At 55.0% G+C, this 12,801-nt stretch overlaps 1 protein-coding gene across 1 annotated transcript; it reads left to right on the forward strand.

Moving 5' to 3' along the window:
• Positions 1-3,230: 3,230 nt before the first annotated feature.
• Positions 3,231-11,538, forward strand: LGI3 (leucine rich repeat LGI family member 3). The gene is made up of 8 exons (XM_036888889.2): positions 3,231-3,679; positions 4,520-4,591; positions 5,344-5,415; positions 5,767-5,838; positions 5,942-6,013; positions 6,663-6,832; positions 7,001-7,165; positions 9,293-11,538. The coding sequence occupies exons 1-8, from the start codon at positions 3,474-3,476 to the stop codon at positions 10,108-10,110; spliced, it is 1,647 nt and encodes a 548-aa protein (XP_036744784.1). The 5' UTR covers positions 3,231-3,473; the 3' UTR covers positions 10,111-11,538.
• The last annotated feature ends 1,263 nt before the right edge of the window (positions 11,539-12,801 follow it).

Here is a 12,801-nt window from a genome sequence, read left to right on the forward strand (position 1 = left end):
GAGCTGGCCTCAACTCTCCAGTCCTGGCAGGTTGCCTTGTCCCACAGGGACCCCCCCTACCAACCTCCAGTTTGCACAATGCCTGGCATGTGAGCTGAGAGCCTCTGAGAAGCTCAGGGAAGGAAATTGCTCCCATCACATTCCTCACCCCCTACCACCCCTTTAAATATTTGCTAAGGCCTCCTACAGCAATGTCCTAGGAGGAGTGGAAGAGAGGACAACTGTGTGCAGCCTCAGCTGCATGCAGGTGCCAGATGTAGGAGACAGCCCGCCTGCAGTGCCCACCCCTGCCCACCCCCTGGCCCCGCTCCCGCCCCCGGTTGTCCTGGCAACACTGGGATTGATTGGCTGACTCACACATCCTGGACCTGAGCCAGGTGGGCAGTGGGCCAGTGGGAGAGCCAGAGAACTGCATGCATCTCGGGGTCCCTGTGGGCATCTCAGGGGGCCGCAGAGCCCAGCTGTGGGGCTTGTTCTGAGCAGGCATTGTGCCATCAGTATTGGCACTGGGAAAGGGATCTCTTTCCTGGAAAGAAGCTCCTCTCTCTCGGGTCCTCAGTCTCCCCTGCAGGCTGCCCTTAGGCTATACGAATTATGTTTCTTTTCTTTTTTCCTTTTTTAATTCCTATTTGAATGTTGGGGAAGGAAGGATGCCCTCAAGTTTCATAAAGGAAGTTGAGATGCTGGGACCGACCTAATAGAGGTCTTGGGATTCTCTCTTCCTTCTCAAGCAGAGGGGAGGGATCTTTAGCTGGGCACGCACAGCTGCCCCCTTGCCATCCCCCCCCCCACACACACCTGCCCTTTGCCACAGTCTTCTTGACTGTTATTTAAGCCATTTCTCTCTCCTGGAGAGACCACCCTCAGTGCCTCACCACATCTCTGAATACCACACACCCTGAAAGGTGATCGAAGAGCTGATGGCTCGGGCTATGTGACCGCATCGCCCCAGCCCGCTGTCCTCCCGCCTGCCTCTGAAATCTCCCATTCTCCCTACAGTGCCTTTGCAAGCACTGCTGTTTTCATCAGCTATGCAAGGTCTTTCCATTGCCCTGTCTTCCCAACCACGCTGCCAGCCCTGGGACTGGCCCTGAGTCCATGCTTTCCCCAAGCGTCTTAGTACCTGCTACAGGGTAAGGAGCAGCACACAGTCAACATGAAATTGCATTCAATAATAAGGCTGTCTTCAAACATGAGGGGGCTCAAGAGTTCATTCCTTCAGTATGTGGAGGAGTCGGTGTTTCGTTGGCCAGCTTTGGGACCCTGAGAGAGTCGTTCCTCATCTCTAGGCTTTAGTGTGTTCATCTGTGAAATGAGACTGGTACCGCCTCACCTGTTCTGTCCCCCTCTCCAAGCTGCTGTGAGGATCCAATGACATCACTATGTGAAAGTTCAAATGTCATGATCCTATCATCAACTCATCCCCCATGACACCTCTTCTCACTAGCTACGAATAGGACCCAGCCTGCCCCTTTTGTCTGTCTCTGAGCTAAACCCCTCGAAGAACTGTGGGTGGTGGAGAGCCCCACGGTAGCCATTCCCTCTATGTGAGCCTCCCCTTTCCATCCTTCCAGCCCCTCAGCTGCAGGGCATGGACAAGATTCACTCTGCCCTTTGTGTGCTGGGCAGAGCTGTGCCAGGGACGGGTGGGCACGGGTGACCAGCTGCCCCAGCCACCCGCCACCCCCAATTGCTTGTCTTTCCACATGCTGGCATGAGAAGGGTAGCACAGGCAGCCGGGCATGCAGTGGCTACTGGGCATCAAAGGGCAGGGGCATTCCTAGCCGGGAGAACATGGACTTCCGCTCAGACCAGAGAATCCCCTGCTGGCAGAGGCTGGGGACAGCTGGGGAAAACATCTAAAATCCAGCAATCTTGGTTTCCTGGACTGATGTGGAAAGAACACTGGCCTGGGAGCCCAGTCACCTGCCTTCCAGGCTCCCCTTGTCCTACATCTGTGAGCTCCTAGGACAGTCATTTCCCACACACACTCCTGGGAGGTAACACACATGGCAGTTACCATGTTACTATGAGTGGCAGTTCTCAAACTTTTTGGTGTCAGGACCCTTAAAATGCTTAAAAATTATTGAGGACCCCAAAAAGCCTTTGTTTATGTGGGTTATGTCTATTGATACTTACCTTATTGATATTTGCTGAGGAATTTAAAAATATTAAGATAGCAATAAATCCATTATATGTTATAACATATATTACATAAAATTTTAAATGAAATGGATTATGTTACAATTAAAAAAGTAGAGAGAAGAATGTCGTTGTTTCACATTTTCACAAATCTCTTTAATTTCTGACTTAATGGAAGATACATCATGTAGCCTCTGGAAAATTCCAGGGTAGTTTTGTGAGAACATGAAAGTGAAAAGGGCAAATAACATCTTAACATTATTGGGAAAATCGTTTTGATCTCAAAGTCTCCCTGGAAGGTTCCTAAGAACCCCTGGCCTCCCTGGACCACACTCTGTGGACCTTGCAGAGTAAGTTGAAACCCTTGCTCTGTCACTTTCTTCTTCTGGTACTATGGGACTTGGTTGTTGTTTTTTTTCAATCTGAAGAAGGGGATTAAAATCATCTACCTCAAAAGCTTGGGAGGGTTAAAATACACAGAATACATATGACACAGAGCTTGGCTGTTTCCTTGGCTTGGGCCTCAGTTTCCCCATTTGTTAAACAAAGAGCTCGACTGGAAAAGGTTCAGGGCTCTTTCCAGCTCCAGCATCCTATGGCTGTGTAATGAGAGATGTCCCAGAATTTCACACACTCCCACTCCAGCTCCAGTGACATTTCCCTTTTCAGCTCACACAGACACAAAGGCACGTTCAGTTCACTGGTCTATAAAAACACATGTGAACACATACATACACACGTGTCACTTAAGACATGCCCATGAACTCTGCTTAGAGGACGTGTTCCCTCAGGGCCAAGACACGCACACAGGTACACAGCTACACAGAGGTGCATGGGTCCCTAATGTAGTAACGCCTCCACGTGGCCGTGCAGACAGCTGTGCACAAGGTCCTGCCACCATGGGATATGTATGTACACCTTGTACACCTGCATTCACGCACACACCCTTTGCTTGCCAGACACCAAGCAAATTGGCCCCAGAGACCTCTGGGGAAGCGTACAGCAACCCCTCGTCGTTGGGCTGCTCCCGGCCCGGCGTGCCCCCCCTCCGCCCTGCGCGCCCCCGCCGCAGTCCGCGTCCACCCCAGCGGGTCAGCGGCTGCTCAGGCTCCACCGGCTCCGCGCACCTCTCCGAGGCGGCGCGCGAGCGCGAGCAGGGGCGGGACTGCAGCCGGCGCCGAGGGCTGGAGGAGTCCCTCTCCGCAGCGGGCAGCGGGCCCCCAGCTGCGGTAGCAGCTGCCGGCTCCGGGAGGGGCCAGCCGGCGCTGGGTGGTGGAGAGCCGTGGGGCGGAGGCTGCGGCCGCGGGCCGGAGGGAGAGCTTGCAGGCAGCATGGCGGGGCTGCGGGCCGGGCGGGGCTCGGGGCTCGGTCTGCTGGCGCTGTCCACGCTGGGCTTCTGCTTAATGCTGCAAGTTAGTGCCAAGAGGCCCCCCAAGACGCCCCCTTGCCCGCCCAGCTGCTCCTGCACCAGGGACACCGCCTTCTGCGTGGACTCTAAGGCAGTGCCCAGGAACTTGCCCTCCGAGGTCATCTCTCTGTGAGTGCCAAGCCCTGGCCTTGGGGTGGGAGAGCAGAGATGGGGAGGAGGCAAGGATGCCACTGGGAGTGAGTGGATGGAGGGCTCCCCTCCGCAGTACGGGGTCGGGAGACTCCAGGGCGTCTTCAGGACTGGAGAACCAAGGCATCATCCGGGCAGGGAGCTCTGCAGTCATGCAGGCTCAGCAGCCATGGCTGGGGAGAGTTTATGGCCAAAGATGAATCATCACCACCATCAGCATCAATGAGACCTACTGTATGCAAGGCCCTGGACTTGCAGGGAGGGGGTTGTTTGCATGATCATGTGGACCCGTTCCTGTGATGCCACACCAAAGAGCAGAAAGGCTTCTTGAGGGAGAGAGGCTGGCAGCAGGGGGAGGGGTGGAAGTGAGATACACCCCCACAGTGCCCTGGCACAAGGCACTCTGTGCTGGGCCAGCTAGCCTGTCACTTGCAGCAAGTGGCCTCAGGGACTGGATAGGCTGTGTGGTCTTCGAAAGGAGAATGCTAGTCTCCTCCCCATCCTAGTGACCATCCCTCAACAGCTTCGTGCACACTGCGGGTGTCTGGATGATCGTGAAGGTGGGGGGAATAGAAACTTCTTTTGGCTGAGAAGGAAGCTGAACCTGGGGCCCTGGTGCTCAGGGAGGTGATAAGGGAGGATAATGATGAAGGAAGGCAGTGAATTAGTGAGAAGAGAAAGGCAGCCCAGGGGGGTCCCAGGCGGGTGAAGTGGGGTGTCTCCAGGGTGAGTGTGTACAGAACCATGGCCCTGGCTCCTTTGCACGGCCCAGCACACCCTGCGTATTCCCTACAGCACTGACTCTGGTGTCCTCTGCAGGACACTGGTGAACGCTGCCTTCTCGGAGATCCAGGATGGAGCCTTTTCCCACCTGCCACTGCTGCAGTTCCTGTATGCACAGGGCGCTGTGGAAGGGCGGGTGGCTGGGCTGGGCAGTGGAAGAGCACAGATGTGGGACTGGGTTAGTCTTCAGAAAATACAGGTGTCCCTTACTTTTGCTCAGATAGGAGAGCCCGAAAAGGTGGAGCAGCATGAAGTCAGGAGGGGTGAGGAAGCAGTTGGGGAGAAGAAGGGTAGGGGTTGCATGTGAAAACCAAGAAGGGGGCATTTGGGAGCCAGTAAGGAATGGTCTTGCCTCCTCTGGAGACCCAAAGCAATTGGGTGCGATAACCTGGGCTGGTGCCAGAGGGTGGACCCTGCAGGGGAAGTGGCCATATTAGAGACAGTGACCTGAGGGATCAGGGTTTGAAGAAAGAGCTGGGGGCTGAAAGGGAGGGAAGACAGGAGGGCCTGGAATTCTGAAAGGGGCTGTTTATGTTTGAAGCACAGTCACAGCAGAGAGGACATGTGAGTTACCCCACCTCCTTCTCATTTGGGGATCCTCAAACTTGCCATCAGTCCAGAGGGACTGGAGTGAGCTCTGGGGAGGGTGGGAGACAGCAGCAATGTGGTGAGAAGGACCCAGCTTCCCAGGAGAGGGCTTGCTGCTGACTCTTCTGATGTTAGGAGCAGTCTGACACTAAGGACCCAGGCTACTCTCTCCAGGGTTGGGGGTGGGATGGGAGGAAGGGCAGCAGGCCAGGGCTGAGGCAGCAGGCCTGCCTGCAGATGGGCTAATTCCTCCTTTGTCTGTCTCCCTCCAGGTTACTCAACTCCAACAAATTCACTCTGATTGGAGACAACGCCTTCACAGGACTGTCGCACCTGCAGTACCTGTGTGTGCAGAGGATGGGGAAGGGTTACTAGAAAGGGGGTGGGGGAGGCCTAGCCAGGCAGGCTGAGAAGGGGGACTGAGTGAGGAAGGTGGGAAGAAAGGGGGGATGGGGGGCGTGGGGAGAAGGCAGTGAGAGCCCTTGAGGGCAGGACTCAAGCAGATGGTCATTTCATCCATTCTTGGGCCTAAACCATCCTACCGAGATGTCCTATCACTACAGGCTTAATGTCACCAGGTTCAGACTGGAAGCCCGTCCTAGGGCTTCGGGCGGGATCTAGGCAGGGTGTGGGGTAACAGCTGGTCTGGGTCTGGATCCTGAGTGGTGGCTGAGGCCAAGCCTTGTTTTCCCCAGCTTCATTGAGAACAATGATATCTGGGCACTATCCAGGTTTACCTTCAGAGGACTCAAGTCTTTGACACACCTGTGAGTACATCACACACATACATACAACGGGACCAAAGCCCCGCTCTCCATGGCCTTTGGCCTCAGTTGTGATCTGCAGGTGACCCCGGGTTCTCTCCTGCAGCTCACTGGCCAACAATAACCTGCAGACGCTGCCTAGAGACATCTTTCGGCCCCTGGACATCCTGAGTGACTTGTAAGGCTTGAACCCTACCTCTTTTGCCAGTGCCCAGAGGAGTGCATCCCTGGAGGGAAGGGTGTGGGAGGCAGAGCTGGGAAGATCATAAATTCTTGAGAGGCTGGGAGGGCTTGGGCTTGGGGGGGTCTCTGAGAAGGCTAGGCTGAATCACAGATTGGTAGCCTTCCAAGTGGAAGTTCCTCAAGGCATTTGTGGGTCCTCTTAAAATGCACATGAGACACTATATGTATGGTTTTTAAACATGTGCTTTTTAAATGCATGTTTGATTTGAATCTACATTAAAGCCCTAGAGGCTAGTCAAAATCACTGATCAGTATTTATATAAGAAACAGCAGCCCTGGATGGTGGGAGGTTGGGAGGAACTGCAATGTAACATAGAGTTGTGCAGGTTGTACACTGCAAATGGCACCTGACCAGGGATATAAGGAGGGCCTGAAACTCAGCCCTCGTTCTGCTGGCCAAGCCTGTGTCCACAGGGCTGCATCCACCCCAAGGGGAACTTTTTTCTAATTGGCATAAAGATGCCATGTGAGCAGCCAGCAGCAGCCTTGACAATATCTATTCCTGGAAACCTAGAAGGCCTGGGTGGGCAGAGCCCTGAGAACCTGTCCCTTTCTGTGTCCCTTCCATCACCATCATAATCCAGGGACCTGCGTGGCAACTCGCTCAACTGTGACTGCAAGGTGAAGTGGCTGGTGGAGTGGCTGGCACACACCAACACCACAGTGGCCCCCATCTACTGCGCCAGCCCGCCCCGCTTCCAAGAGCACAAGGTGCAGGATTTACTGCTGCGGGAGTTCGACTGCATCACCACGGGTAGGAGGTGCCCCTGCCTTGGCCTCCTCAAGTAGGAGGCCTCCCCAAGGCTACTCCACAGACCCTGCCAGAGCCCCGAACACCCTGTTTTGCCAGTCCAGCAACCCTTACAGCAACTGTAAGAGCAGCCCGCCCAACCCACTCTTACTCCCTTCCCCTTCCCTGCAGATTTCGTGCTGTACCAGACCCTGTCCTTCCCAGCAGTATCAGCCGAGCCCTTCCTTTACTCCAGCGACCTCTATCTGGCTCTGGCCCAGCCAGGTGCCAGCGCTTGCACCGTACTCAAGTGGGACTATGTTGAACGGAGGCTTCGAGACTATGATAGAATCCCAGGTACCTGTGCCAGCCTCGCTGGCCCCAAATAGGGGGTGAGGTGGGGTGGGGTGGGCTCCACTGTTCCTCTCCACCGAGTGCCTGTACATAGAGGGATGGATGAGATATGGCCTCTGACCATAATAACTTTCCCATAATTGTGGGGGAGACTGATATATGCTCAGATAACATCCAGATAGTAGGTAGGCTCAAGGAGGGAGCATAAAGGAGAGGCCTACCCTGGGCAATCAAGGAAGGCTTCCTGGTAGAAGGATTGCCTAAATTGCATCTCGAAAATCAAGGGAGAGGGAGGACTCAGAGGTGGTGCCCAGGTTCCTGGCTAAAGTAACCAGGTGGTGCCAGTGAACTATGGGGAGATGGAAGTGGCTAGTAAGCGCAGTTTGTGTTTACTGAGTTTAAGCTGAGTCTAGAAGGCCAAAGGAGATGCTTAGCTAGGAGAAAAAATGTGGGAAGAATGTTCTGGCAGAGGGAACAGCATGAACAAAGTCAAGAAGACACGCACCATCTTAGTGTGTGAGTGCATGCATATGTAAACCAGGAGCAGTTCATGTAACTGCAGCATAGGGTTCAGAGTGGAGAGAGGCCGACGAGACCCAAGAGGTGAGGACCAGGTCATTGGCAGGTTTTGAGCAGAAACTTGGGAGCCATCCCCAACACCTCTTCTCCCTCCCTCACCCACAGCTGACCTGTGGTTCATGTAACTGCAGCATAGGGTTCAGAATGGACTCTTCCTTGATTGTGTGAACGAGCTCAGTCTGTATTGTAGAAAATGCCCTCTGTGAGCAGCACGGACAGTGCCTAGGCACGGGGCAAGACAGGTGGAGCAGACTGGCAGTAGGTGTGCTGGGGCCTGGATTGGGACAGTAGTGGTGGGGAGGCAGAGAGATATTCAGAAGGGAGAATTGCACTGACACACGAGGAGACAGAACATTGAGATTGCCCTGTATCTATGCAAGAACTTGAAGTCCTTAGAAAAAAACGGCCCCCAGCAGAGGACCCCAAGTCCAGATGTCTTCCCTGGTAAATTCTAGCAAACATTTAAGGAAAAAAATAACACCCATCTTACACAAAGTAGACCAGAAAGCAGAAGGCAGGTCTTGCAGGACTGGGGACAGGTCAGCTGTGGGTGAGGGAGGGAGAAGAGGTGTTGGGGATGGCTCCCAAGTTTGTGCATGGGGTGGCTGGGTGGAGTCACAAATTGAAACTGAACAGGTTTGGGGGCAGACATGGAGCTCAGTGTTGGCCCACTGGAGTTTAAGGTGCTGGTAGGTATGTTGGCAGCTCAGGAGCTGGGGGTCATAAGCTTCTGGGCAGGCAAACCATAGCTATGGAGGGGACTCAAGGGTGACCGCCAGAGTCTGAGGCTCATGCAGGCTTCCCCTGGGTGCAAGGTGGGGTCACAGAGAGGTGATAGGTGAAGCAGTGCTGACGAGGAGAGAAGAGGAGATCCCTGGGAACACAGGGACAGGTGAGGAGTGTGGCCCCTGTGTTGATAAGGGTGCCTGAGAAGGGGTCTGAGTGAGCTGGCTGTGAGCAATGTATGCTGCGCACACTCTCATAAACAAAAGCCCTCTTGAAAGTTGGGGTGCTTAGGAGAATGGGTTTTCATGCACAACCACCCAAGCCTCAAGCTGTCATTTTGTATACCTGAGCTCTGTCACCTGGCTGTGGACAGCTCAAACTCTTCCTCCTTCCCCTGCATGGCCGCTTGCCAGGGTGGGTGGGGTTTGGGCAAGTCCAAGCCTCAGTTTCTTTCGGTGTGAAATGGGCAAAATAATAGACCATTGCAGAGTGATTGAGGTAATGTGCTCACACTTAGCACACTGACTACACACAGTAAAAATTCAATAATAGACATTATCTTTAAACAGCCCGTCAATATCCAGGGATACCTATTTTATGCTCATGTCAGCTTATATTTGAGCCCTGGGGGCGAGGATGGAGGGAGGTGCTGAGGCCAGTTAGCTGTGAAACAATTAGAAGCATTGAGCACTGAGTGGATAAACTTCATTGGGGAGGAGGATGGTAGCAGAGAGCTCAGGGTTGGATGGGTCTGACCCCCTTTTCCGAGGGCCTGGCATGGGGGCGGGGCATGTGGGCTGACACTGCATTCCCCCATCCTGGCAGCCCCCTCTGCAGTGCACTGCAAGCCTATGGTGGTGGACAGCCAGCTGTATGTGGTTGTGGCCCAGCTGTTTGGTGGCTCTTACATTTACCACTGGGACCCCAACACCACGCGCTTCACCAAGCTGCAGGATATTGACCCGCAGCGCGTGCGCAAGCCCAACGACCTAGAGGCCTTCCGCATCGACGGGGACTGGTACTTTGCAGTGGCCGACAGCTCCAAGGCCGGCGCCACCAGCCTCTACCGCTGGCACCAGAATGGCTTCTACTCTCATCAAGCCCTGCATGCCTGGCACCGCGACACTGACCTGGAGTTTGTAGATGGCGAGGGCAAGCCACGGCTGATTGTGTCGAGCAGCTCACAGGCACCCGTCATCTATCAGTGGAGTCGCACTCAGAAGCAGTTTGTGGCTCAGGGTGAGGTGACCCAGGTGCCTGACGCCCAGGCTGTGAAACATTTCCGTGCGGGCCGCGACAGCTATCTGTGCCTCAGCCGCTACATTGGTGACTCCAAGATCCTGCGTTGGGAGGGTGCTCGCTTCTCCGAGGTGCAGGCCCTGCCCTCCCGGGGCTCACTGGCCCTGCAGCCCTTCCTGGTGGGTGGCCGCCGCTACCTGGCTCTGGGCAGCGACTTCTCCTTCACGCAGATCTACCAGTGGGATGAGGGGCGACAGAAGTTTGTGCGGTTCCAGGAGCTGGCTGTGCAGGCCCCTCGGGCATTCTGCTACATGCCTGCTGGGGATGCCCAGCTGCTCCTGGCCCCCAGCTTCAAGGGACAGACGCTCGTGTACCGACACATAGTGGTGGATCTCAGTGCCTAGTAGGGTGTCGTGGCCTCTGGGGAGTGGCCACTGGAGGCTAAGTAGGAGTCTATGTGAGCCACATATGTGCCCGTGTGAAGACACATTGTAGCCAGCCTGCATTCGTGCCCTCACGTATACATACGCAGCCCCAGTGAGCATGGACACACACCGTGAGCTAGCCCAGGGAGCCACTTCTCATAGTTGTAATAAGCATGAAGACGTGTATATGCACCAGTCAACCCAGCGCCTGGTGCCTTCCTGTGCGTGGACACCTGTCAAACCTGTAGGACCCCCTCAGTCTGTTGCCTTCCACACACTCTGGCCCCAGGGTTGGGAGGAAGGCTGAACTTCCTCTCCTATTCTCCTATTCTTTGGCTTATCCTGTGACTACCTGGTCTCTCCTGTTGGTGCTCCAGGTGTCCATTTACCTGCTCCTGTTCTACACTGCAGCCCACAGCCACATCCTTCATACTGCTGGGGTCACTCACTCATGTTACGCTCCTTCTGCGCACACATGTGGACACTGGTAGACAGTCTCAGGGACGTGCACACACACGTCTATATTCTGTTTCTGTGAGCATACGTGCAGATTCAGTGCTGCCTAAAAGGGCTCCCCTCCATTACCTTGCCTCTCTTCTTACAGAAGGCACATGGTACCTGTCATCGGCTCACCCCTGGTGTGCCCACCCTCTAGGCATCAGCTTAACCTCCTGGGGCCAGTGTCTCTGCCCAGAGCAATAACAACATCCCCAGCAGGCCCCAACTTCTTGCCAGGCCTTTGTTCTTACAGGGGTTTCCTTCTCTGACCCTGAAGCTGGCTCATGCGTGGAGACTACCCAGGTGAAAGCCTTTCTGCTTTTCTTCCCTGTAGCTGCTGCAGCCTCAGACCACACTCCCTACTTCAGCTGCATCTTGGGGGTACAGCTCCTGAGCTGTGCTGGCTCCTTTGGGTGGGCCCAAGAGCTGGCCAAGCCAGGGACCCTGCTATCTGGGTGGGTGCCAAGAGTGGAGCTGTGCTGGAGAGCGTCTTGGAGACCCTGGGACCTTACCAATCCTCAGAGGCATGCCCCAGGGGCACTGCCTTCGGAGCCTGCTGAGTGTCCTGTGGGAGCCGCACCTCAGAGCCAAGCTTCTGCTGCCCTCTGCTGCCTGCTGGAAATAGGCAAGGCTGGTGGAGGAGGCAGGCTTTGGGAAACTTCCCTGTGCCCAGACAGTGTGAGGGCCTCCTGGGGTCAGGATATTCAGGGCACTTGCGAGCAATTTTATGATTCATTTTCCTCAAATAAAAGGTTTCCACCCCATTGCCGGCTCTCAGGTGCCCAATGTCAGCAGCAGCAGTTTCATTAAGAACAGATCCACGGCTGTGCTTTTGTCCTTGCTGTGCGCAGGGGCCAGTCCTGGCTTTTGGACTCCCTTCTTCCCTGCTCCGTTCCCTGCTCCGTTCCCTCAGAGAGCTAGGGCGAGCAGGCAGGGTGCTGGGATCAGGAGTTCTTGGTGATGACACTCAGGTGCTGGGCCAGTGTGAAGTCTCCACCACGTGGGGTTGACTCATGGCCAAATACATAAAGTCCTCAGAATGGAGCGTCTGACACACGAGTCTGTAGGACTATGTGAGATACAGAGGTGGCTCAGAGAAAGGTGGTTTGTAGGAGGGGAGGTCATTCTTCGGGGAAAACTGCTGTCTGTGGATTAGGGTTCCTTACCTGTCCTGGGTCTCAGAGTCTTTTTCCCCTGTGTGCCTCTGACCATGACAATGGGGAATCTCATAGGTGACACACCTGGGTTTTACTTCCTTGAACCACCTTCATGTTTCTTAGCTTAGCAGATATTCCTCGGGGTCCCTAGGTACCCTGTTCTGGGAGTGCCTGTACTGCTTTCTCAGATGGGGAACAGGCCCCCATGCAGTGCCAGGGAGGGGTGGGCAGGGGAAGTGGGTTGAGTCTCCCAGACATGTTGGCCAGTGGAAAGAAAACATTACTGTCACCGTCATTCCCCCAGGACTCCTCCCTGAATGACCCCAGATTTCCACACATGGGGAATGGAGCCCACTGTGTGTCTACCTGGTCACCTGCCCTGGGAGTCATTGTAGGTCCATACAGCTGCTTAGCAACCCAGTGTAACCGGTGACTGTGTCAACAGCTCAGGACCAAAGGCCATGAGAGGCAGAGTCCACTCATTCTGCCGAAGCTGAGGAGGATAACAGCCATCAGGGGCCAGCCTCACGCTCCTCCATGCTGAGCCCTGCTCTCAGTGGCAGACCTCTGACATCATGTCCCTTAGAGTTCCCAAGCACAGTGACCAGGACCAGGAGTCTCCATGGGAAAGGCCTCCCCAGCTAGGTGGGCACAAAGTGGCATAGGAGAGCTCTTCAACAGCCACTGAGGGTAGAGACAGGCCTGTGATGCTGAGGTCAGGTGACTCTGGAAGGCAGCCAGTGGAGAGGAGTGGTTCTGCAGCAGGTGCCAAAGGACCTGAGGCTCACATGTACACAGTCAGCCCACACACCCTCACCTCCCCAGGAATGGATGCCCCTTCCCTCCTCCACAACCCCTGCTCGTCCTGAGCTAGTTCCCCTACTGGGTCAGTCATAGCCTTCTGAGTATTTTCACCTTGATTACAATGTCTCTATCTAGAGATGGATGGTGGGATCCTAGCCCTTGGTACTCTTGTTCCTCCCCCCATCAGGTGAGAGGGTGGTTAGGTGGGAGA

This window comes from Manis pentadactyla, chromosome 1, assembly GCF_030020395.1.
Source record: "Manis pentadactyla isolate mManPen7 chromosome 1, mManPen7.hap1, whole genome shotgun sequence".
Lineage (NCBI taxonomy): Eukaryota > Metazoa > Chordata > Mammalia > Pholidota > Manidae > Manis > Manis pentadactyla.

Bases quoted from the DNA above. Each gene is read 5' to 3' on its own strand.
- LGI3 (XM_036888889.2), top strand. From the start codon at position 3,474: ATGGCGGGGCTGCGGGCCGGGCGGGGCTCGGGGCTCGGTCTGCTGGCG. The intron at 6,014-6,662 runs GTAAGGCTTGAA...ATCATAATCCAG, and splicing joins CTGGACATCCTGAGTGACTT to GGACCTGCGTGGCAACTCGC. The intron at 7,166-9,292 runs GTACCTGTGCCA...CCATCCTGGCAG, and splicing joins AGACTATGATAGAATCCCAG to CCCCCTCTGCAGTGCACTGC.